Source organism: Aedes aegypti, chromosome 1 (assembly GCF_002204515.2).
Source record: "Aedes aegypti strain LVP_AGWG chromosome 1, AaegL5.0 Primary Assembly, whole genome shotgun sequence".
Lineage (NCBI taxonomy): Eukaryota > Metazoa > Arthropoda > Insecta > Diptera > Culicidae > Aedes > Aedes aegypti.
The window spans coordinates 8,565,710-8,591,710 of NC_035107.1; the positions used below are offsets into that span (position 1 = coordinate 8,565,710).

General features: G+C 34.6%; 1 protein-coding gene across 1 annotated transcript in view; it reads left to right on the top strand.

Moving 5' to 3' along the window:
• The window catches only part of LOC5579813, an 81,558-nt gene that overhangs the window by 33,364 nt on the left and 22,193 nt on the right, over positions 1 to 26,001 (top strand). The window contains exons 3-4 of the mRNA XM_001650984.2: positions 15,700 to 15,811; positions 15,873 to 16,000. Of these exons, the coding sequence (XP_001651034.1) occupies positions 15,700 to 15,811; positions 15,873 to 16,000 (240 nt within the window). The remainder of the gene's footprint in view (positions 1 to 15,699; positions 15,812 to 15,872; positions 16,001 to 26,001) is intronic.

The following is a 26,001-nucleotide window of genomic DNA, read 5'->3' on the forward strand; positions in this document are numbered from 1 at the left end:
ATAATTATTTATCATTCACTGCTCAATGAAATATCAAACATTTTTCACTCCGGCAGTATGAGTGAAAAAAAAATGAAAATTTCTATCATTTTTCTTCGCCCACAACCACCATTAAGAGCCGTCATCGGTTGCATAGCAACCGTTAGCTACGTCATTTGCTCTACTCAGTTTTGATGCAGCGCGGACCGTCATGGAACTTCTTCCACGCAGTGGATTCTTCTCATTTCACCTATGAATGATTTTCCAACTAAGCAACCAGCAAGGGAATCTCGAAACCAGAAAAATTCAAGGACATGATTTTATATAACATTTTTTGCGATGTGTAGGGGTAGTGAAGAATGTAGGGATTATGAGAAGGGCAAAGGGAAATATAATAGAAAAAGATAGAAACATAGAACAGATTTGAATGAGCGGAAGGCGAAGTAAAGGGCTTTTCAATCGAAGTAGGCTGTTGAGAAAATTTCAAATTTCGAGACGGAGTTTGTTGGTTTGGTTTGAAGGATTAAAACGTGTTTTAGTATAATCCGTGTGTTGTGAGTTTTGTGAAAAGAAATGGCCGGTCACTACAGTACCCTTTATGGGATCAATGGCAGAGTCACAGAAAGATTACCAGGAGTAATGTCTAAAGAAATATCTTGATGATATCTCAGAGAAAAGTTCCTTGGAAAAAATATGAAACTGATTCTAGAAAATACATTCACAGTACTCTTGAATCGATTCATAGAGAAATTACGAGTTGAATTTCTGAAGGAATTCAAGTAGAAATACTTCACAGCAACTGTTGATGCAAAGCAAATTGTTCAGAGGGTAAACTACAAAACATATCCCAGAATAATCTCTAAAAGAATCCTTGTACATTTTCCCGTGAAATTTTCTGGCGAGTTCCTTAGACCAATACTTGTTGAACGCTTGGAGGAATTCTGGAGTTTTCCTGGAAGATATGCTAGTGGAATCAATCTTAGGGAATTCTAGGATTCTTCTTCTATATGGAATCCCAATAAATATTATACAGTGAAACCTCCATGAGTCGATATTGAAGGGACCCTCGACTCATGGAAATATCGAGTCATGGAACAGCAATCCTTTGGGAAGCTGCTTCTAGGGACCATCATAGTAACCATGAAATTTTGTTTTTAGTATGGTTCCATGAGTCGATATCAAGTCATGGAACATCGACTCATGGAGGTATCACTGTATTTCAGTAACTGACAAGGCTGAAGTTTCCTGTCAATAGGGATTGTGCGATATTTGCCAGAAAACCATTCGCCAGAAAACTATTCGCCAGAATGACATCAGCCAGAAAACCATTCGCCAGAAAGTATCATTCGCCAGAAAGTACCATTCCCCAGAATTATTTTTCTTGTCGATTTTGATCAATTAATTCATGGTGAAATATCTCGGAATCAAAAGATGGCCGTCACAATATTCGACTTGTGCGACTTTTCACATCTGCAAGAGCACTAAATTTAACTAATAGGGTGCCGGTGCCATTAGTGAACTACCTAAGCTATAAAAAATCATAACAAAATAACAAAAAGCCTTAACAGCAGAAAGATTGATTGTGCGATATTTGCCAGAAAACCATTCGCCAGAAAACTATTCGCCAGAATGACATCTGCCAGAAAACCATTCGCCAGAATGTACCATTCGCCAGAAAGTACCATTCCCCAGAATTATTTTTCTTGTCGATTTTAATCATAAAATATCTCAGAATCCAAGGATGGCCGTCACAATATTCGAATTGAGCCACTTTTCACATGTTCAAAAGCACTAAATTGAACAAATAGTACACTGAGGAAACGGAACGTATGAGGTACACAAGATTTTCTTATGGAACAACGACATAAGAAGTATTTTGTTTTTCATTCGAGAATCTTATAACATTTTACAACAGACTTATGAAATAGCACTCATTGCATAGACAGATATAATTTCATAAGGAACGCTTTTTGGTTATCAAACGCATTGATCATTGACTTTCATAAGACAATCTAATGGAGTACGACTTTCTTAACATTTTCATACGAAAATCTTATGAATTACGTGAAGCAATGCTAATAACATAATATTTACGATTGAGATTCATAAACGCGCGAATGACAATGATTAGTAACACTTGTGAAAAACAGTCAACTTCCTATCAAAAATTACGTAAGAATTTTAATACGAAATTTTTATGGAATAAATACATAAGAAGCATCTAATGAGACTCATAAGAAAATCTTGTGAACTTCCATCGATCATTGCGTTCATAATATAAATGGGTATAATATCATAAGAAACTCTTGTGAAGGATCATAGATATCAATTATGGAATTCTTTAGGATAATTATGTATTAAGAGAATCGCTCTTTGAATTAAGAAAAATAAAGATATTCATAAGATCTCTAATGATAGCGACAAGAATTTCTTGAGAATATCGAACGTTTTGTGTTTCATAAGAATCTTATGAAAGAGAGAAAACCAGTCAAGAAATCAATCCACAAGCGTTCTCTTATGAAATTTTTATGCAATTTCTGGCTCAGTGTAGGGTAACTATCTCGTTCTTCTCATTTTAAGCTTTCTGCTAGTGCACAAGCGGAGACAATATAACACTGTTATTCTACATCTCTCGCAAGATTTTTGGCTATGAGGTATTGATACAATATTCTAAGCTGTTTTACATAGTTTTAAGAAAATTTCATTTCCTGTCACCGCGAGCTGTTCATCATCAGAATGTTGTATTGTACAGAATTTCTCGTACAACTACCAGATATTTTTTTGCTTTTCAATGGACAGTTTATTAAAGTTGTGCTACTTTCTCCCGAATATCGATACCCCGAATGTCGTTTCCCTGAAAACCACTTTCCTGAATACCCCGTTTTTTCAAGTGGACTATTTCCTCGAAAATGTTTTGGCACTCATGATTATCAGAACTTATTGATTATTTGATTATGGGTGATGAACGGTACATATGAAATGCATCCTTCTTTTTTGATCAGCGGTTCTTTAAATTTTCTTGAAATCAACTTTTTTTTTGTTTTCTTTATCGTTCTTTCTAATTCACCACTCGGTCTCTGAAGATTGTTTCTTATCCATTTTGAACTGCATCTATTTTGGGGCATTCCATGAACCACGTGGTCGTTTAAGAGGGGGTAGAAGTGGGTGGTTCTATCACAATACCACGATCCATACAAATTTTTGGGGTCATTCGGGAGAATGGATTGCAGGAAAAAGTGTCATTCGGGTGTCTGGCGTTCGAGGACATAATATTCGAGGGAACAACATTCGGGTAAAAATAGACCAAAAGGTTTTTAGTAATAATGGTCACCTAAATTTCAGTACATGAAAAAGTTTTCAAAAAAGAGTTTTGCTTACCGCTACTTGACATGGTTTTTGGCAAATAAGAATTCTCCATTCTCCATATATAGGATGTTCTTATTAATTTTACAACTGTTATAACTGTCGGTCCTCCTCCTGAGAGATGATATGTAAATGTAACTTTGGTTTGCGAGTGGAGGCATTCATTACTTCATCGAACTGACGGCACAAATAGTCATCGTCAACGTCATATGCAGCCCAAATTCCGCTGTCACGAAACGTCAAATGCAGCCCACGGTTTTTATGGCTGCAAAAGTGAAAAGTATTGTATTCACAATAAACTGTTGTTAAAAACATCAGTCGGCGGAGCAGTTTTTTCCAAAGTTTCAGATACATCTAAACATAAGATTAGTTATTTCTAATGTCTGCAACGTTTGCTGACATGAAATTTCACTTAAAAAGCAATTTATGACTCGGTGTGATGCAAACGCAATCATTTTTTGCTCGTCTCAGGTTGCAACGTATATCGAAATCTTGGAAATATCCAATGAACTAGCTCTTAAGATGCAACAAAACTTTTAATAACAGCTTATGATGAAAAGAAGGGAGCACCACTTGGGAAATATTCCAAACCATAATTCCCTGTAAAATAAAAAAAGATGGAATTCAATAAATATAAAATAGCATAAGCTCATGCTATAACATCCGTAGAACGGTAGTTGCAACGTATATTGAAATCTCGTAAATATTAAATGAATTAGTCCATAAGAAGCAACAAAATTTTGAAGAACAGCTTAGGCTGAAAAGAAGGATGAATCTCTTGTGAAGCCTTTCGAACTATAATACCATTTTACAAGGACAACATATATTAACAAAAAAAACTTACTATCAGTCATGCTAAGTTCCAAACCTTACATTAGTAAGCAGTATCTTTCATTCATAGTGAAGCAGCTTTTAATGAACGCAATTGTTATTCTATTGTATATTCTTTCTAGTTCCAAAGTCCCCCAGTATTAAGTGTTGCCTTTTCAATTCATATTTATAAAACTTCAAATATTGATGTTGATCGTTGAATGCTCGAGAAATGTTTATAATATGTACCTAGTCCAACAATTAGAATATGGATATTTGAAGCTGGCTCACTAAGTCAAGAGACCCTGTACTTTTTTGAGTATATTAACCAAAATAATATAACACATTTTTTTAAGGCTCTACAATTGCAAACTTGATTTACCTGAAAAAAAATGCAATAAATTCTAGGGGATAGTCAATTCTGGGGAATGGTACATTCTGGCGAATGGTTTTCTGGCGAATGGTACTTTCTGGCAAATGGTTTTCTGGCATATGGTACTTTCTGGCGAATGTCATTCTGGCGAATGTCATTCTGGCGAATAGTTTTCTGGCGAATGGTTTTCTGGCAAATATCGCACAATCCATCTGCCAGAAAACCATTCGCCAGAATGTACCATTTACCAGAAAACTATTTGCCAGAATGTACCATTCGCCAGAAAGTGCCATTCCCCAGAATTATTTTTCTTGTCGATTTTGATCAATTAATGCACGGTGAAATATCTCAGAATCCGAAGATGGCCGTCACACTATTCGACTTATGTCACTTTTCACATCTTTGAGAGCATCAGATTGAACTAATAGCATTTTAACAATCTCGTTTTTTTATTTTAGGTTTTCTGCTAGTGCACAGAGCAGAGACAATATAACACTGTTATTCTACATCTCTTGTGAGATTTTTGCCTATGAGGTTTTGATATAACATTCTAAGCTGTTTTACCTAGTTTTAACTTTGAGAAAATTACATTTCCTTTCACCGCGAGCTGTTCTTCTTTAGAATATTGTATTGTACAGAATTTCTCGTACTACTACCAGATATTTTTTGCCTTTTTTCCTTTGACAATTTATTGAGATTGTGCTACTTTCTACTAAATATTGATTCCCCGAACACCAGTTTCACAAATGCCAGTTCCCTGAATACCCCGTTTGCTCAAATGGCCTTTTTCCTCGAAAATATTTTGGCACTCATAATTATCATTACTTATTGTATATTTTAGGGTGATGAATGGTTCATATGATATGCACCCTTCTTTTTTGATCAGCGGTTCTTCAAAGCTTCTCCGAACTCAGCATTTTTTTTTCTTTCTAGTTCACCATTCTGTCTCTGAAGATTGTTTCTTTATTTTGAACTGGATCTATTTTGGGGCCGTCCATGAACCAAGCACGTGGTCGTTCAAGGGGAGGTAGAAGGGGGTGGTTCTATCTTAATACAGGTCGGACTCGATTATCCGGATTATCGTTTTTTTTTTTACTCTGGATAATCGAATAATGAAGAAAAAAATTGAAATCTTCGATAAAAGAACTTAAATATTATCTTTTTTCGTTGTTTTATTTATATTTATTTCTAGGAACAGTAGAGGTCTTTATAAAAAAAAAACGGCCAGCGTACACAAAAAACTCTGTTTCAAATCCCCCTTTTCCTAAAAACGTTCAAAACTGCAAAACCAGATCTCAGATTTATACATAAAAATTGAAAAACAAGAACATCAAGAATCAAATTCCGGATCATCGAATCCCGGATAATCGAGTCACCGGATATTCGAGTCTCCGGTTAATCGAGTCCGACCTGTACTATGATCCATACAAATTTCGGGTAATTCGGGAGAACGGATTGAGGGGAAAAGTATCATTCGGGTAACTGACGTTCGGGGCAAAGATATTCGAGGGAACAACATTCGGGTAAAAATAGACCAAAAGGTTTTTTAGTTTTAATGGTCATTGCTTATCGCTACTTGATATGGTTTGGGGCAAATAAGAATTCTCCATTCTTCATATAAAGGATGTTCTTATTAAACTTAAAACTGTTTTCGTTTGTCTGAAAGCTCCTGAAAGTTGTTATGGTAAATGTAGCTTTGGTTTGTAAGTGGCGGCATTAATTACTTCATCGAACAGACGGCACAAATAGTTTCAACGTATATCAAAATCTTAGAAATATCCAATGAACTAGCCCTTAAGAGGCAACAAAACTTTGAAGAACAGCTTATGATGAAAAGAAGGGAGAACTTCTTGTCAAATATTCCGAACAACAATTTCGTATAAAACTTAATAACATTAAAAAAAAACATTTATTTTAAAGCTGAAAAGAAGGACGAATATCTTGTAAAGCCTTTTAAACCATAATACCAATTAATAGGGACATATTTACTTACTTTATTATCTGTTCTGCTGAATATAAAATCTTTACATCAGTAAGCATACCGTTTTGATTCATATTACGGACAGCTTCAAATTCCGGACACTCTACTTTGTATGGGAAACATTTCACGCGAAATGTTTCAATTTTTGCTATTCAAAAGTTCTCAATTTCAAGGCTCGATTTAGTAAACTTTTTCCATAAATATCTTTGAAAATTTATAATGCCAAACTAGCTTAGAAGTCTCTTTAGTGGTTTAACGATTTCGATTGATGATTTGACTGTTCCATTAATGATTATCATGAGCTTTCCGGAATTCGATTCAAAGTGTCCGGAATATGAGGCAAAAGTGAGGAAGCGTCCGGAATAATAATCATGAAAAGGCCACACATTTTCATTTATTTAAAATTATTGAAGTTGCGGAAGCGTATTCTTCACCCACCGTTCGAAAGTAAAGGGCTTCCGACGCTCGATAGCGCTAAGGAATCATACAGAATGATTTATTTTATATGCTCTATGCTGGGTTATATTTCCCTGAGTCCTTAAGTGTCCGTAATATGAATCAAAACGGTACATAGTGCAGCAGCTTTTAATGAATGCAACTGTTATTCCATAGTATGTTTTTTGCTTTTAGTTCCACGGTCCAGCAGGATTATGTGCAGTCTTTTCAATTCATGTTTATAAAGCTTCAAATGTTGATGTTGATCGTTGAATGCTCGAAAATCGATATTTTTTTTTTTTTTTTTTTGAACCGTGAGGAAGTCATTGGGCAATTAGATACAAGAACCACAATCCCCAAAACGGATATTCGAAGCTGGCTCATTTAGTCAACTGGTGTCCATGAGACCCTGATCTTTTTTTAGTTTACTAACAAAAATAATCCCACAAAATGTTTTAACGCTCTGGCTCGATTATTTCTCCTACAATTGCAAACTTGATTCATCTGAGGAAAAAAAAATAGAAAAAAAATCTAGAGGATGGTGCATTCTGGGGAATGGTACATTCTGGCGAATGGTTTTCTGGCGAATGGTACTCCCTGGCAAATGGTTTTCTGGCATATGGTACTTTCTGGCGGATGTCATTCTGGCGATTAGTTTTCTGGCGAATGGTTTTCTGGCAAATATCGCACAATCATAAAGGTCATCTCTGGGATTTTTCTTCATTTTTATACATCCATTATAAAACTGCTTCCATCCGTTGATCCACTACTGGAACACGACAGCAACTATTGGTGCAAGGGAGCAAATTTTTTGCGTAAACTCAATTATTTATATGACCTTATGATTGAATAAAAAGCTGAAATTTGGAAAAATGACTAAACTAGAGGTGGTCTTTCCACCAAGAATAACACATGTCGTTTTTATTGAAAAATGTACGTTTTATTTCATAGTCCAATCTACTGGTACATTACAACCATTGGTACCGGCACCCTAGTACAATAATAATCTCGTTCTTCTCATTTTAAGCTTTCTGCTAGTGCACAAAGCGGAGGCAATATAACACTGTTATTTTACATCTCTTGCGAGATTTTTGCCTATGAGATTTTGATACAATATTCTAAGCTGTTTTATCTAGTATAAACTTCAAAAAAATTGCATTTCCTTTCAACGCGAGCTGTTCTTCGTCAGAATATTGTATTGTACAGAATTTCTCGAAGAAGTACCAGATAATTTTTGCTTTCCAATTGGCAGTTTATTGAGGTTGTGCTACTTTCTCCCGAATATCGATACCCCGAATGTCGTTTCCCCGAACACCAGTTCCGCAAATGCCAGTTCCCTGAATACCCCGTTTTCTCAAGTGGCCTATTTCCTCGAAAATGTGTTGGCTCTCATAATTATCATAACTTATTGTATATTTTAGGGTGATGAACGGTTCATATGATATGTACCCTTCTTTTTTTGATCAGCGGTTCTTTAAAGTTTCTCCGAACTCAGCATTTTTTCTTGTATTCTTTATCGTACTTTCTAGTTCACCACTCTGTCTCTGAAGATTGTTTCTTATCCATTTTAAACTGCATTTATTTTGGGGCCGTCCATAAACCGCGTGATCGTTCTATACAAATTTTGGGTCATTCGACAGAATGGTTTGCGGGGGAAAGTGTTATTCGGCGTTAACTGGCGTCCGGGGAAATGATATTCGAGGGAACGACATTCCGGTAAAAATAGACCAAAAGGTTTTTAGTGATAATGGTCACCTACATTTCAGTACATAAAAATGTATTCAAAAAAGATTCATTGCCTTTCGCTACTCAATATGTTTCGGGACAAAAAAGAATTCTCCATTCTTCGTATAAAGGATGTTCCAACCGTCTTATTTGTCTGAAAGCTCCTGAAAGTTGTTATAGTAAATGTATCTTTGGTTCGAGAGTAGAGGCATTAATCATCGAACTTCATCGAACAAATGGCACAAAGAATTGCAACATATATCGAAATTTTGTAAATATCCCAAAAACTAGAAAATTTAAAGAACAGCTTATGACGAAAAGAAGGGAGAACCACTTGTGAAATATTCCAAACCATAATTCCCTATAAAACTTAATAATATTAGAAAAACATTCAATTGAAACTGAAAAATTTAGAAAGAAAATCGTATGGTATTTACTAATTATAAAATAACATTATCTCATCTACATCTGTATAACAATAGTTGCAACGTATATAGAAATCTCGTATATATTCAATGAATAAGTCCATAAGAAGCAACAAAACTTTGAAGAACAGCTTATGCTGAAAAGAAGGGATAATCTCTTGTGAAGTCTTACAAACCAAAATACCATTTTACTGGGACAACATATATTAAAAAATCCTTACTTTATTATCCGTCATGTTCAATATCAAATCTTTACATCAGTGAGTAGTATCTCTCATACATAGTGGAGCAGCTTTTAATGAATTCAATTGCTATTATATTTTATGTTTTCTTCTTTCTAGTTCCTCGAGCCCTCAGGATTAAGTGCTGTCTTTTAAATTCATATTCATAAAGCTTGAAATTGTTGATGTTGATATTCAACGAGAAATCGATATTTTTTAACCGTAAGGAAGTCATGTCCACCAATTAGTATACTAGAACCACAATACCCAAAACGAATATTCGAAACTGACTAAATAAGTCAACTGGAGATGGTGTCTAAAAGACCCTGTACTTTTTTTGAGTATACTACAAAAATAACGAAGCTCTGGCTCGATTATTTCTCCTACAATTGAAAACTTGATTTATCTGAAAAAAAAACATAGGGGATGTTCCATTCTGGGGAATGGTACTTTCTGGCGAATGGTTTTCTGGCAAATGGTACTTTCTGGCAAATGGTTTTCTGGCATATGGTACTTTCTGGCGGATGTCATTCTGGCGAATAGTTTTCTGGCGAATGGTTTTCTGGCAAATATCGCACAATCGTCAATAGGCATTCTATCATTCGATCATTTTCAATCTGTAATTTTCCAAGCCGTTGAATGGTCAACAAATTGAACCAAGACGTGTTTTGGACTTCACTTGGGAAGCTGTTCTTGATAGTTAAACTTTCGAACAGGAAAAGTGTCGAGATTGTGTTAATTCGTGAATAAATTTTTGAAGTCGCTTGCCCTCCCCTAATGGAAATCCTGGTTACGCCCATGAATTTTGGTAAACTTATATCTGGAATAACTTTTTAGGGAATTTTCGTAACAATGTTGAGGCAGAATTCCAAGACAGAAGAAGAAAATCTGACTGTCCTTAGTATGTAATTTGAGGCAGAAGAATGGGAGAAACTTCTGGCAGTGTTCGTAAAAGACATGAAATTTTGATGAAGGGTCAGGAATAATTTGTAGAAAAATATTCTATTAAATTGCAGCAAAATTTTCAAAGATTTTTATATGGTAATGATTCTCTAAGAAGTCCCTGAAATTATTTGCCAAAACTTTGTAGAGATCATTTTTTCCTTCAAAATGATATACAGTCGAAGCTTGTTATAACGACGTCGCAAGGGACCGTCGTAAAAGGGAAAAGTCGTTATAAAGAACTATTGTTGGCGTATTGTTGAAAACCCCTTGGTGAATTGCATGATCCTGGAAAATACATAGAACTGAAAAATATGAAGAAATTCCTTGTAAAGCATATGGAGGAAACATTGAACAATTCTTAGAGAAAAACCTTGGAGAGGACCGTACATTTAAAGTTTTTGATCCCTATATGAATGCCTAAAGAAAATCAAAAAGTATTTTCTGAACAAATCCTTAGTGGGGTTCCTTGAAATATTTGGCGAAAACTTCGTAGCACTCTTACTAAAAGAGTTTTCACAAGAATATCACGAGGAATCTCTGAAAAAATACTTATAGCAGTTCTTCGAAGAGCTTCTGTTAACATGCCTGGGGAGTTTTGAAGAAATTTCAAGAATGCATTTAAGGAAATAATAAAAAACCTATATGGAACTCTATAAAATATTTCTATAGAAAATCATGCAGACTTTGTAAATGCATTCCTGGATGAGTCACAACAGTCAACAATTTCTTGGATGAATATCCGGAGAAATTCCAAGAAGATTACTTGGAAAAAAATTTAAAGAAAACCCTTAAAAAATTCCTAAAAAAATATTGCACAAATGTCTGTCGGAATTTTTGGAAAGATACGTAGTGAATTTTTTGTAGAACTTTTGCAGAAATGAATCTATGTAGGAGTGTTTTAAAGAATTGTTGGAGAAACCCTTGAATAAATGCCTTGTAACCTGAACAAACTTCTAGAGTAGAGTTTCCAATCCCAGGAACATTTCCCAGGAAATGAGATTTCCCGGGATTTCCGTTTCCCGGGAAATGATTTTCTGTTTCCCGGGATTCCCTATTTCTCGGGAATTCTGTAGTTCCCGACAAGCTCTATTTAAACACAGAATTTACCATCTATTTTCAAAGAAAAACCATCGCACAATTTACTTTTCATATCATACCAAACAATATCCTCACTAGAAGAGATGCGACGTGTTTGTGAGTTCAAATATTGGTGAAAATCAACCGAAAAAAGGGAACAAATCGGGATTCATTTCACTGATATTTTGTAGGTGATTTTTCCATGGCTTACTTCACATCCTACGGCTTAGCAGTACAACATTCGCCGGGACAACTAGTTTGCAATACAATATAAAGACATTTTTGAGGAATCTATGTCATAATTTGAGTAGAGTCAAGCCAAGGGAGGAGCATAAACAAATTACTCACTAAAAAGGGAGAAACGATCCTACAAATGCTATTGGCTAAAATATAATATGCATAAAAAATGAATTATTTGAATAAAATAACAACAAATTAGCATCTTTTTTATGTTTTAAGAATTTCCCGGGAATTCCCGGGAAATGACAATTTTTTTTCCGTTTCCCGGGAAGTCAATTCCCGCTAAAATTGGAAACTCTTTTCTAGAGGAATTTTAAAACAATTCTATAGGATCCCAAGAAGATCTCATGGCAAAAGTTTTAAAGAAATCCTTGAACCGATACATGAAGAAACCGTTGAAAGACATTCAAGGTGCCAATGTGTATGAATATTTAAAGAATTTCTTAGAGAATGCCCTTTGGAAACGTCTGCAGGACTTCCTGGAATATTGTTTGAAGCAATGTCTGGTCCTATACCTTAAATGATTCCTGGAAAAATCAATGAATGAATACCTACTTGGAGACATTGTTTGTGCAGTTTGCTACACGTTGGAATGAGCATGTCGCCTAAGGCCTATTTATACTTATCTGAAGCATCAAATTGCCCTTCCGTGTGATAGAGTTTCCTGCTGTAGATTCGAGATGTCAACTCTCCCTGATAAGATTCAAGGAATATTGAAAGAAATATTGAAGGAAAGTTAGAGACCACATATATTTAAATTTTTGAACCTGTCATTACTTTGTAAAAATACATTCGAATGAAATATTTATTCTAAGGAAGAAATAGTTAAATTTAACACATTACCTTAAGTGACACTTTTTGCACATTCGTCAATAATTTGAAAGTTTGGCATCCTGAAATGGGTTGTTAACCTTCAGTTTTATTATCAGCGAAAACAAAAAAAAAACTAAATTCATGAAGTTCATGAGGATTTGAAAAAGATTTGAAACATTCAATGAATTATCGAGTTATAAAGATAAACTTGCATAGGAAACTGAAAGAGCCAGAATCAAGTTAAGAAACAGGATAAACCGTAAAATTGTAACACATTCACTTACGTGAAACTTTCCACAAATAAAAACAAACTAATTGAATTTCAACATGTGAATATCCATCCTGAAATGGGTTTACTTGCATAAGAAACTAAAGTAGACAGTATCAAATTAGGGAATATCGAGTAAAAGAGGTATCTGCTTACAGAGCGATCAAAGCATGCTAGATTGAAGGGATCACGTATTTCATCGAGTTATGGGAAATATCTAGTTAAGGAGCGTAGAATGTACATAGATTTGACATATTTGCTTGATTCTATTCGAACGGTGTTGCCAAATAGAAGAATAAACAAACATAATATAAAAGGATTGAATCAGAATTGTTTTCATTGCATCTACCATGAATTTTGGCAGAAACTTCGTCTGGCTGTACAAGATCGAGATCTTCCAAGTGATTGAATACATACAATAAATAATAGGATTTTTATCTAAATGTTTTGCAAAATCTTAGAATGTATGTCAAATGTTTTCAAGATGATGTCATGTAAAATCTTCACAACTGGCATCCCCGTTGGCTAACGATGGAAATACATATCGTAGTAGTTCATCAATTCTGTTGGACGAGGAACTGAATGCCCCATATCTACCTGCATGAGCTTATATCACTGTTTTCAACTGATAAAATGTTGTTTTTTGTGGGTTTAGACTATCTAGCCGTTAGTTCGGTTCAGTTCTATCAATAAACCTTGAACTTCAAATTCACAATTGTACAATTACTTCGTAATCCAATGCCTTTTCCGCCGCAGCTTCAAAGTTTATCAAGTTTCGGTTTTGCATTGTAACCAATAAACCACCCTTTGCTTTGTCTGAAGCCCCATCTGACTTGTAATAAGTACAATTCTCACAATGTAAACGAAGGCATCATCCCGCCTTAGCATGCGTAAGAACCTAACCAAACAACAAATCCTCAACGGGGAAAAACTATCTTTCCTTCTGCTTGTAAAACCAGAACCATAATAATGATTATCAGCGGAAAAGTTTCGCCCACGACGACGCAGTTGATCACAGCAAGCTTAGAGCTTGTCGGGATGCAGTTTTCTCCCAGGAGACACTGATCGTCGTCGCCGCCCTCTGTGTTCTTCCCCGTTGGAACTGACTGGTGGCAGCAGGGGCAAACATCGTTAAATTCTTATGTCCCGTTGGTTCCGGCTGGTCCGGATTAGGCGGGGATATCAACCGGGACATGAGGAATATTATTTTCAAAGTATTAAAGATAGCCATAAAATTTTACGTTCCATCCCAGTAGCCTGTGGCTAACAGCTTCTTCGGTATTCACGACCACGCCGAAAAAAAGGTTCCTACCACGGGGGTAACCAGGATTTCAGGGGGTCAAACGGTTGCGACTGACTTTTAAGGTCTTTTATATCCTGCAAATAAAGAATAAAATAATACGTTAATCAATCCACAGTCCGGTAAGTCTCTCTTAGACACCGTCAACATCCAGTATAAATAACACAGAAATCACATAGGTACGAACAAATAAAAGGTACCCGAATCGTAAGATAGAATAAAAAATACTGTACTAGATAGTTAGACATAACACAGCCAACTGTCCCTTACTGGATATTTCGTATCGCAATGTCGAGTTAGAGAACCATAGTAAAAGTTGGTTTTCATGGTTACCTCGATGGTTCTTTGGATCACATTTCACATCACATTTACTTTAAAGCGAAGTATGCACTTCAACAGAAAAGTTATCGCCTATCTCGATGCGTGGGAAATTTCTTGCACGAAATGTTCAAGAAAAGCATTTTTTTTGATCCCAGTACGCAGTTGAAAAGAAATGTCAATTCAAATGGAGCTCACTGTAGGAAATTTCTTGACCATTTCTTGGGCAGAAATTTTTACTTTTCTTAAGCGGAACAGCAAACCTAGCTTAAGGAATCCGTCAGAAATTCCTCCCAAAAATATCTCTGGGGAGATCTCTGTAGAGATTTCTCCAGGATTTGCTACTAGTTTTCCCTCCGGTTATGTATTCTATCAAATGTAAAGCTTCTAAATCACAAAGCATTTTCTCTAAGTACTTGTCCCACAAATGATGCATTGAAAAAAATCATAAAATAAAGGGAAATCCCGGAAAAAAAACTCCTAACGAATATATGATGAATTCATGTCAAGGTAACTTAACGGATGTTTAGCTAAGACCTTTTGAGTTTCATAAAAGATTTTCGTTCATAAAACCTTCAATTTATTTCTGGTAAGATCTATCACAGAAATCAGGTTTTTAGTTGGACTCCAAGAATAATGCAAACAAAAGATTCACCTTTGAAGCAAACTAGTCGACTTTGATTTGTTTCCCACTTACCGCTCCCCTGTGGTACCCGCCTATGGTACCCACTTTAAGCAGGACCGGGACAAGCGCCGTGTTGTTCCAGCCCCGTAGGCAGAGTTCTCCAAGGAAGACCTGATGCTGCTCATTTTTATTCTTTCTTCCTCCCTGCCGCTAGTAGCTATAGGAGGAACTTTCCTTTGTGAGCATTTGGAGCGGAAAAAAGGCTTAACTTTCCTTCCAAGACCCCGGTTAAAAACGCAGTGTGCCATGATGAAGCATAATAGAAAACTGCAAGAGTGCAACTTGAACAAAACGTCGGTATTTCTTTTGAATTGTATTCCTCCTGCTGATACTGCTGGTTGGCCGTTGCCACAGAGAGGAAGCTATGGCCTACTGTGACTCGGTTCCATTCAGCAGAAAACGCTTGTCGGTCGGAATGGAGCGCAGGAAAAAAACGAAGGCAATTTCCCGGTTCATCCAAGCGGCTGTCTGGAAATGTCTTATTCGGGATTAGGAAGAAATTTCATGCAGATCTCACATACATTCACACTGAGAGGGCTCCAACCAGACGTTCCGTACTCAACTGTCAGGATCAGCGATGGCAGAAGCAGAAGCATGCAGCACCGGCAACAATGGCAGCGTGTTGAGAATTTAAATTTATTTCAGCAAATTTAATTTTCACTCTCACTTCACACCCAGCGCTTAACGAAGTAACATATGGCTCTAACTCCGGACCGACCTTTTTTCCTTTCTTTTTTTCAGTGCGTAGACGGGTTCCCGTACATTAACCGGTGTCCATCCGGGCTGTTCTTCGACGATGTGCAAAAGTTCTGCACTTTCAAGAACGAGGCCAAATGTGGTCCACTGGCCAACCGTAAGTGCAACCTATAACCGTATTTCAAACGTCCGAGAATTTTACAATTCCATTTCGACAGAGCCGACCGCGACCACGGAGGCGCCAGTGGATCTGGCGAAGAAGTGCAATCCCGCCGAGTGCGACCTGCCGTACTGTTTCTGCAACAAGGACGGCACCCAGATCCCGAAGGGACTCAACGCCGATGAGGTAAGGACTTTGGTCTGGTGTTGCTGTTTTTGGAATGGGATAGGGATAAAGAAAACTGGATGATTAGCTTGTTAGGGGAATGGATCCAAGTAGACTGATGGAAAGTGCAGTGCATAACAGATCTGAAAGTATTGAAATATTTAATTACAGTAGACAGTACTCTAGGTCTCAATTTCTCAGTCTTGTGGGGACGTAGTGGTCCAGTTTTAATACAAATCATGGAAGAAATTGCACACTCAATATTTCACTATTTTTAGCTATTACAAGTGCTGTGGAACATGATTTAGCGTTGAAGACTCCATTTTGAGCACATTCACATTGTTTTGTTCTCATAGAGCAAAATTCTAACAAAAATGCTGTTTTTCATACATTTTTTCACTATTTTTAGCTATTACAATTTATATGATTAATCAATGATTGATGATTATTAATTAATGATTAAATGCCCACATTAACGCTTTGAAGTACGCAGCCAATATTTTATGCACTAGGTTATGAACATTACTCATGATTAACAATAAATCCCACATATTAAACTTATGGATTTATTTACAGCTAATTACAGTAATACCTCGATATAACGTAACTCGATTTTTATTTTCGTTACGTTATATCGAGGTTACGTTATATCGAAGCAAAATATTTTTTTTTTCAAATTTCGTTCAACATGTATTGTTTGATAAGAAAATGGATCTAAAGTTGATATTGTTGAAATAGCAGGCATTTTCAATATTCTCACATATTTTTTCGATATTTTTCTGTGTTTATGTTTTTTTTTCTATTTTTCATTTTTACGTCTCTATTGCAGTAATCCTTAAAGAAATGTATTGCACAAAAATCTTTGGAGGAATCCTTGAACACTCAGAAATTCTAAATGAAATTCATGAATGAGATCTTTCTGATATCTTTAAAAAAAATAATGTTGAGCAGTCCATGAACATTTGTAGTAAGCCATTATTAAACTTCAAACATATTGTTATGAGGAACTCGTAATTCTAAAAACAAATCCTTTGAAGAGATTTCATGAGAAAATCACTAGCAAATGTCATTAAAAACAAGAAATATTCTTAACGGATTTTCCATGAAAAGTTTCTGAATCAATACGTAGTGGGATTATCGGCAGTACTCTAGGAGAATTTTGTTGGGGATCTGGAGAGCTTGACCAGTTTTCGGACGAAATCCTGAATATAGTTTGAAAAATTAAATAATCCGTATACAAATGCCTAGACGAATACTTCAAGAATTACTTGGACAACCCACTAAAAAAACAGTGAACTTTATTAAGAAATTATTGATAGAATCAATGAAGGATTTCGTTCCACATAGAATCCTTGAAGAAACTTAAGTAGTACATTGAATGGATCTTGTATAAATATTTGGAGAAAAATCTGCAGAAACTCATAATGAAATTGCTGGATATATTTTGAGAAGATTGTTTTTCAGGTTTTTAGACGAAAACCTGTACGATTTTTTGGAGTAACTTCTATAGCATTCCAAGAATAATTATTGGATTGTTCTTTAAAAGGGCCGCTGCAAAAATTGCTGAAAAATTGCTGGAATAATTTAGGAATCTCTAGACTCAGATAAGTCCACTTTATATCTTGGAGAAATTACTTGGTAAAGAAACACAGTAGATTTTATTGGTATATTGAAAAGAAAAACTATTAGACAAATTCAAAATCCTTAGAAAAAGTTCTTGGATATATTCTGGAGAAATTCCTGGAGGAATAATTGAACCATCCATCGATTTAATTCAAAACATTAAAAAAATTGGAAATATTAAAAAAAAAAATGTTTTAAGTTTGATTCATGACTATCAGAAGGGTTTAGGATGAGTGCATGGAGAATTCCGTGACGGAATTCCAGGAGAAACATCAATTTGTTTGAGAAACCTTTCAAAAAACATCTGTTAGGAACTCCTGAAGCACTAGCCAAATATATCTTTATGTATTATAAGAAAAAAATATTATCAGATATACGTTACATGGTTTGGCAATGGCAGTGTGGCCCGTCAACACACAAGTCCAATCCGAGTTTGATCTAATCTTTTTTTAGCAAAGTCTAAATCAATAATTTCCAATATTTTCATAGAACATTGCAATGAGTAGCAGGCTTGGCTCCAGAAGGAGCGTAAATGCAACAAAAATAAAAAAAAGAATGATGTATACAAATGTACAGCAATGACAAAATTTTGTTTTTTTTTTTAATTGAGCTTATATCTCACTCGATATCGATTTATGACTGTATTCTGTGATAGTACACGCTTGCATTGTTCTGATTAAGTAATGGTTGGTGTTTGAATCTTGAAGAATATTTATTTTAGTTAATAATTCATGTTTATAATTAAAAAATGAAAAATAAAACGGAGTTAAAAAAAGTTACGTTATATCGAGGTAAAAGTTACGTTATATCGAGTTACGTTATAAAGAGGTTACGTTATATCGAGGTATTACTGTAATCACAATTTTCAATCACAAATTTTGATTAAACTTATGATTATGTTCCATGTTCCAGATATTTCTTCTGGAATTTTTCTAGAAATACAACCAAAAACTTTTCTAGCTACAAATCTGTCCTGTCACACTTATATTATTATACGGATTCCTGAAAAATCTCAACAGCTGAACAGTTCGGTGAAATAAATTAACGGAGTACGGTAAATTTTTACAGTATTCGGTGAAAAATCACCGGAATCCGTAAAATTTCGACGGAATTACGATGTTTTATTTCACCGAACTGTTCAGCTGTTGAGATTACGGTGAAATTCACCGTAAGAGTTTAGTGTGGTGCAACTGCATTTTCCAGCCGGTTTTAAGGAAAAATCCATTTATTCTGCACGGAAATTTCTGGAAACTCAATCGAAGATTTCATACCTTCGAAAAACCCCTACACAATCTATATTTAATTTCATACACTCTTCAGGGTTTTCTCTAAGGATCCTTCAGAAAATATTACACAAATTTTCAAAGGATTTGACTAGCTGTTCCGCCAAGAACACTCCAAGTATTCTAGATTTTTAATTGTATCTAGTTTTTTAAAAATGCTAACGGCTGCCGCAAACAGGCACGCTTTCAGGTAGCGATCGGCATTGGCGTAGGAACGGGGGGTCCAGGGGGGGCCTGGCCCCCTCCAGAATCATCTAGGATCCCCCCCTCCCAGAATTTTTGATGATAGTAAAAAAAATAACATGAAGCAAAATCTTCTCAATGTACATGACTCTTGTTATCGACAAAAAATATCAATAGTTACGTTATTTAAGAGAACACATCGCTAGTCTTACACAGCATCAGCGTGACGGTTCTGACTTCGGTGAATAGCTCGACAACCGAAAGCTTAACCGTTCGGCTGTCGATTGGTTGGCTACTGCTATAACTAGCTTCTTGTTGTATGCGATAAGCGCAATTTTTCGACATCTCCGTTGCAAAAAAAATACCGAGGTACAAAAAAGCGTCAATAACCTGGTAATTTAATTCCCAAAATTAGTTTTTTTTTTCTGAATAATCCAAATGCTGCTTTAGCATAAAGCAGCATGATCACTGCATTCAGATTATTATAATAAACAAAATTACTAAAGAAATTTCTCAAACCAATTATTGTATTATACATAGCGGAGATTTTTGTCGAAAAATATGGCTTAACTTTCAAGGAGTTTCGGCATGGCCAAGTTTTATTCAGATGAATGGAAGAAATTTAACCTGATGTGAAAATATGTAAAACAAATCCATAAAAAAATCTTGCTTTGGTTTTGATTCAATTTTTTAAATATTTTTGCATGAATAAGTTTATTGATTAATTTCCTACAGATTTGAAGCAAATTTTGCAAAATAACTGGGAAGAGAGAAAGGATTTATTAAGAGATTCATAATGAAATTATTAATCTGCCTTAAAACACTTCTCTAGAAATAATTTCACCAATTGATCGGTATTCAGACAGACCAGATTAGACGATATTTTAGCCTCTTAAAGATGTGTCAAGGATAAGGTCGGTACGATTTTTATACAGATGTGTTATAAACTTGATAAGCACCAAGATTACAGCAAACAAGGCAAATATTTGGTTATTACAAATGCTTGAAGTACGTTTTCCAGAAATCAATTAGAAATACTTGGCCCAGTCTGTCTAAACACCGACCAATTTTTGTCCGAATCTATATTCTTGGTTTGATCTTTTGTGCGATACGAAGGCAGAATTTCGAGAGGCTTTCTGGCAGAATTCTAGAAAACCAGTAGTCAAGAAAGAATGTATTTCAAGAATAATTTTTAAAGAAGATTCTGATGGAACCTCTTGAAAATTTTGTTTTACTTGTGAATACATTAGAGAGGTTTTAACTATCCTGTAATTTACCTAGATAAAAGATTATAAATTATCTTGCATTGCACCATTGCCCATCTTTTATTCTCCCTGCCTCAATATTTTGCCGTTTTTCTTCCTTCGCATGACGCTTCGTACAAAAATCTTTCCATACTCCAAAAAGAATCATCTAAAAATAGGTAAAACAAAGGAGTTTTAAAAAATTACAGAATTTATATGCGTATGATTCCTGATTGCTGAAAGTCCATCAGGAATTCCTCAACAAATTTTCAAAGTTATGCGAAAGTTTTCCCCAAGATTTAAATTCATTAATATCTTTCATTATGAATTTCACCACAAAATATCTTCGGTAATGTTTTTAAAACCGGCAATATTTTCGCGTTGCACTTCTATAGTACTACAAAAAATCGATAATCGATCCTTCAAAAAAGTTTGTTTGGAATTTATAAAGGTAGGAATACAGCTTTAAAAATCATACAAAATATTATATAATATTTTAGTTACAAAAACCTTCAGTAGAAGTTTCATTCGTTTTAACACCAATCATTTTCTAATAAAAAAGACGAAGAAAAAAGAACAAAAACTTTTGTAGTAAATACTAAAAGGACCCTTTAAGCTTTTTTTGTGAGTTACATTGTCAACAAGTTTTAGACATTCTACGGCTTAATTTTTGAATTTGATGACAGGAATTTAGTAAATTTTCCTGAATTTTATTAAAGCTGCAATTATTCTAAAAATTACCTAAGGTACAGGTTTTTAACAGGTTCTTTCAAACCTGTTTTGCATGTGTTTGTTAAGAAAAGTGATATGGAGTGATTCGTAGAGGAATTTGTAAAGCAATCCCTAAACATATTGCGATAGTCCTGGAGTAGTTTGTGTTTGGGCAAATTTTTATATGTTATTCATGGAAAAATCCTGAGATTACTATTCTGAAAAAATGGAGTTATTTCTAGAGTCTGAAAGAGTACTTGATGGATCTTCAGAAGAAATGTTTTAAGAAATTCAAGAATGAACTGAAGAATCTTAGTAAATCTGATTAAAAATTTCTTCAATAAATTCCTAAATGAATCGTTAGTGCAGTTTATAGAAAACAATCTCTGGAACATACTTAGATGAATTTCTGTTAAATTTTTCGGGAGGATCTTAAGGAAACAACAACAAAATTCTAAGAATTCGGAAATTCCTCGGGAAATCTTTGAGTATTTTCGCGGAAGAGCTTTTTAAAGAACATTTGAACGTATTCCGATAGGAATTTTATAGGAATGTTAACATATTTTAGTCAGGCGTTTTTGAAAACATTAAAAAATATTTTTGTGAGTGTTTTGAAGGAATGCGGTATGTTGCTCTCTGGGTATGTATTATCTGGGAAAAAACTCACATAGATCTGCGGAGACCATCTTTTAATTGCTCATGAAATTCTTGTGGAATATTATGAGGGAGCCTTAGAGTAATACCTGAAAGAATCATTCATTTTTTGTTTGTTTTTTTTTGCTTCGATTTTTTTAAACAATTCTGTAGACAAACTTTAGGAAGAACTTCGAAAGCAAAGTTGGAAATACTGTTGACGAACTTTCTGAAGAATTCGTGGAATGAATCCTTGCTTGGTGATATTGAAGACATTTTTGGTGGGACTCTTAGAATTTTTTGTACCGTAAAATGGTGTGAAGTTGATCACTTTTGAGCGATTCTGTTCTACAGTTCCTAGTAGGATACATGTATTATCATTCAAATATTTTTAAAACCTGTACTGGTTGGATGTTTATCGAATTATAAAAACGAAATTTTGACAAAATGTTTCCATAATAATAAAAACATTTTTTAGAAATCAAAATGTGGAGTTTTTGATTCCGGGGTAAAGTTGATCAGTTACTGCAGTCAATTTCCTAAAGTAAAGAGTTACGCTATTTACTCAATTTGGGGTCACTGAATCAGAATCAACTCTCAAAAATCTTACAACTTGTTGATAAATCCGTCAATTTTAGAATTGAATGTTGTGAATTACAGAATACACCACAGTAAACGCCTAAAGGTATGCAATTTTCTTTGAAATTAGCAACTCGCTCACATAAAGAACATTATTTTCTCTGAAAATGATTTTTCATCATCAATGCAAATTCAAAACTGGATTCACAGAACATATCTGGAATGTATGTAATAGTTTATTTAAATGATATCTTTATATAGCCTTGGCAATAGCCGATTGTTTGGAGGAGAACCCTTAAACAGTCCATTAAACATTTCCTAAAAAAATATGTTTTTCCATGGTATAATTATCTTAAATGTCAAACCAAATTTAGGAACACCAAGAACAGCTATCAGGTAATGCGACATCATATAAATTGTGATAATTGAAATCGTATCATAGCTCTCTTAACAGTTTAAACATGTGGATACATGACTGATCAACTACACCCCGAATTACGGTACTAATTTTTGGAGAAATCCTCAGTAATTTCTGAAAATCCTTAACAAATTATTAATAAACAACTTAGGAATACTGTAAACTAACAATTGGAAATTATATGCAATAATTACCTGTAGGACCTTCCAGGAGAAATAATTAAAATAATTTCTTAAGCATTCTTTGGTGGAATTCTTGAAGATATTTTTAAGCAGTTTGATACACACTACCAAAAAATAATGTGATATACGTCTGTTGGGATGCACATAAAAGAAGCGAGTCGAATGACGAAAATGTGTGTCGAATTTCAAATGCGTTAGTGTCTGATTCGGGAAATGTCGATCACAATTCCATCGTTTTTTTTGTGTCCTTTAACATGTAAAATTACATTTCTTGTTCAATATATCTTTAAGGACACGTTTTTGTGTAGTTCTATCACTTACATCATATCATTCATGTCTTGTCATTCAGTCATAAAGTAAAATTACGTCCTCAGTAATTTTCATTACCGTCAAACGGGGCTTCTTTTGACATTATTTCAACATTCTTCAACTTTGAGGAATTGTAATTTGAAGAATTTTGGATACATTTCGATAATTCATACATATATTTAAGTTGTATATGTGCGTAATATAATTTGTCCTTCAAAACAAAAATGGGGCTACTTTGGACACTTTTAGATATCAATACCATTCGATAATAAAATACTTCATTCTCACCATTTTTTAACAGATTCAATAAATTATCGTTCTTATGATATTTTAGAACATTTTTCATCAACAAATATAATTTAAAAAAATGTTGAGCTCGAAAAAAATTACACATATATAACATTTTTCTGCGAAACATGCTTTTCACAATTTTTAGTTTGTAACTTAAAGGTTGCCTTCTTTTAAATGGAACTGTTAGTTATGTATGCTTGACTGGTTAAGTTGATACACACGAATTATGTAACTACCAAGTACTGCGATGATTGATGAGTTCTGTACAAAAATATTCGTTCTGATTTCCAATGTTATGTGAATGATATGTAGAAGGATCTCATGAATTCCTGCAACTAAAAGTAATTTTATTTAAAGTGCTTGAAGTATAAAAATAATGTTTCCCAAGATCATAAGCAATTCAAATTTTGCTTTTGTAAGAAGCATTTTAGTTCTCAATAGTTTTTAGATAGCGAAATAATAGTATATTTGTAGCAGATGAAGTATTTATGCAATTACTTTGTACTGCGGATTCATGTAAATTATAACCGAACATTTTTTTAAACATTATTTCGTGAGTTAACTGTTTATACGTATTGAAATATATATGTTTTATTGTTATTCACGTTTCTGAATCCTTAGTTTAATTTTGTTTGTGTTGTAAAATATACAAACCAACACTCTGAACTAAAAAAGGTCGTAAAATTAAGACCTTCGATCAATTATTTGTGTAAAACAACAATTTTCAACATTAAATTATAGAAAATTTCTGTGGAACATGACTATGAGTTTTGTGATGCTCCCAACAACTCGGCACGATACGTGAAAAATACCAAAAGAGTTTACATAGCGAATGTTTTGTACCTTGCGAATATTTGTTCGGATTTTTTTGATACATTTTCTTATTTATCCTGTTATTGTTGATGTTGTTCCAAAAAATGTTCATGTCTGGTTGTAGAGCATATATTGGTTAATAAAAGTACTGAAGACACAAAATTGCTCAGATTAATATTTATGCTGCAAATAAATCCAGAACGCGAATGTCCAAAGTAGCCCCCGGAATCAAAAGTAGCCCCGTCTGACGGTATTTTTAAGAGTGTAGAGATTCTTCTAGAAATTTTATGGTGAGATCAAAAAATCTGGGAATGATTTTCAGTGGGAATCGCAGGACGAACTGGTGAAAACTGGTAAAGGAGTTCTTGAAGAACCCACTGCAAAGTACGAAAATAATTCATTAAGAAAATCCCATAGTAATTCTAAGAGAAATCTCTTCAAAGCACATGGTTGAAAATAAATTAAACCAATACAATTCTGTTAAAACTACGCACTTTGTGAAAATCTTGTTATTACGACTGACATTACTTCTATAAAACAAATATTTGCCAGGCCCCCGCTAGGCCCACTCCAGAAAAAAAAATCCTAGCTACGCCAATGGGGATCGGTCGATTAAACATCTCGCTCAATATAAAACGAATCAAGCCAAACGTCAAATCGACCGATCCCTACCAGAAAGCGAGCCTGTTTATACGGCTGCCGTTAGAGGTTTTTAGAAAACTAAATACCTATCTTCTTGAATTCGTCTGGGAATTGAATCCGGAATTACTCTAGTGATTCTTTCAGAAATACACGTAAAAGTTTTGCAAATATTTATCTGAGAATTTCTCTAAAAATATTTATATTTTTTCCTGGAAGCTTTCACGGATTGCATAGATACTTTTTGCATTGGCTCTCCAACGCTTCCACAAGGAAGTTTTTCAAGAATTTTTCTACGACAATTCTTTCTGATCTTCTCCAGAATACTTACTTTCATTATTCCAGTGAACATTCCAAGAACTTTGAACAATTTCAAGGGGAATCCGACCAGAATGTCTTCGAGGGCATGTCTAAATATTTATGAAATTGCTCCAGTGTGTACAAATTTCACTTTGGGTTTCACTCCTGTGATATCTCCAGAAATTAATCCTGCAATTTTTCTACGGATTTACTCAGCAATTCCTCTAACCACAGATTATCACAGGAATTGTTCCACAAATTTTACCTGGGACTATTCCACAAAATCAATTGAGAATTTTTTCAGAAATTTTACTATAAATGCAACCGTGGATTTCTCTACATTTCTCCAGACTTTTTATGTTCTTTCAAACATTTGTTGAATATATTTTTGAAGTAAATTCGCAATTAATTCTTCAATTTCGTACTTCATTCTGGGTTAAAGACCACAAAACGCCACAGCAATTATTCCTGCTATTCCTTCAAGAATTCCACTCAAGATTTATAGGTAATTTCTCTACAAAATTCTGCAGAAAATAACCCAAGTAACCATTGAGCAGTTAAACAAGCATTCATTCAGCATTATATGCGCCAAGCAAAGTATTAAATGCTCGCAAAATGTATATCTGCCTTTAGTGCTGCTTCAAAGCAGGTTTTGGCGAAATAACGGGCTGCTTCAATGCTACACCTTCATGAACGTTGCAATTACTGTCAAAAAATGTAACGCCTCCTGGAAAGAGCTAAACAAAATAAAATTATGTTATCCTTTTCTCTCCCGCGCTGGTCCTTGTCTTGGGTATTGGATGCTCTTCGTTGT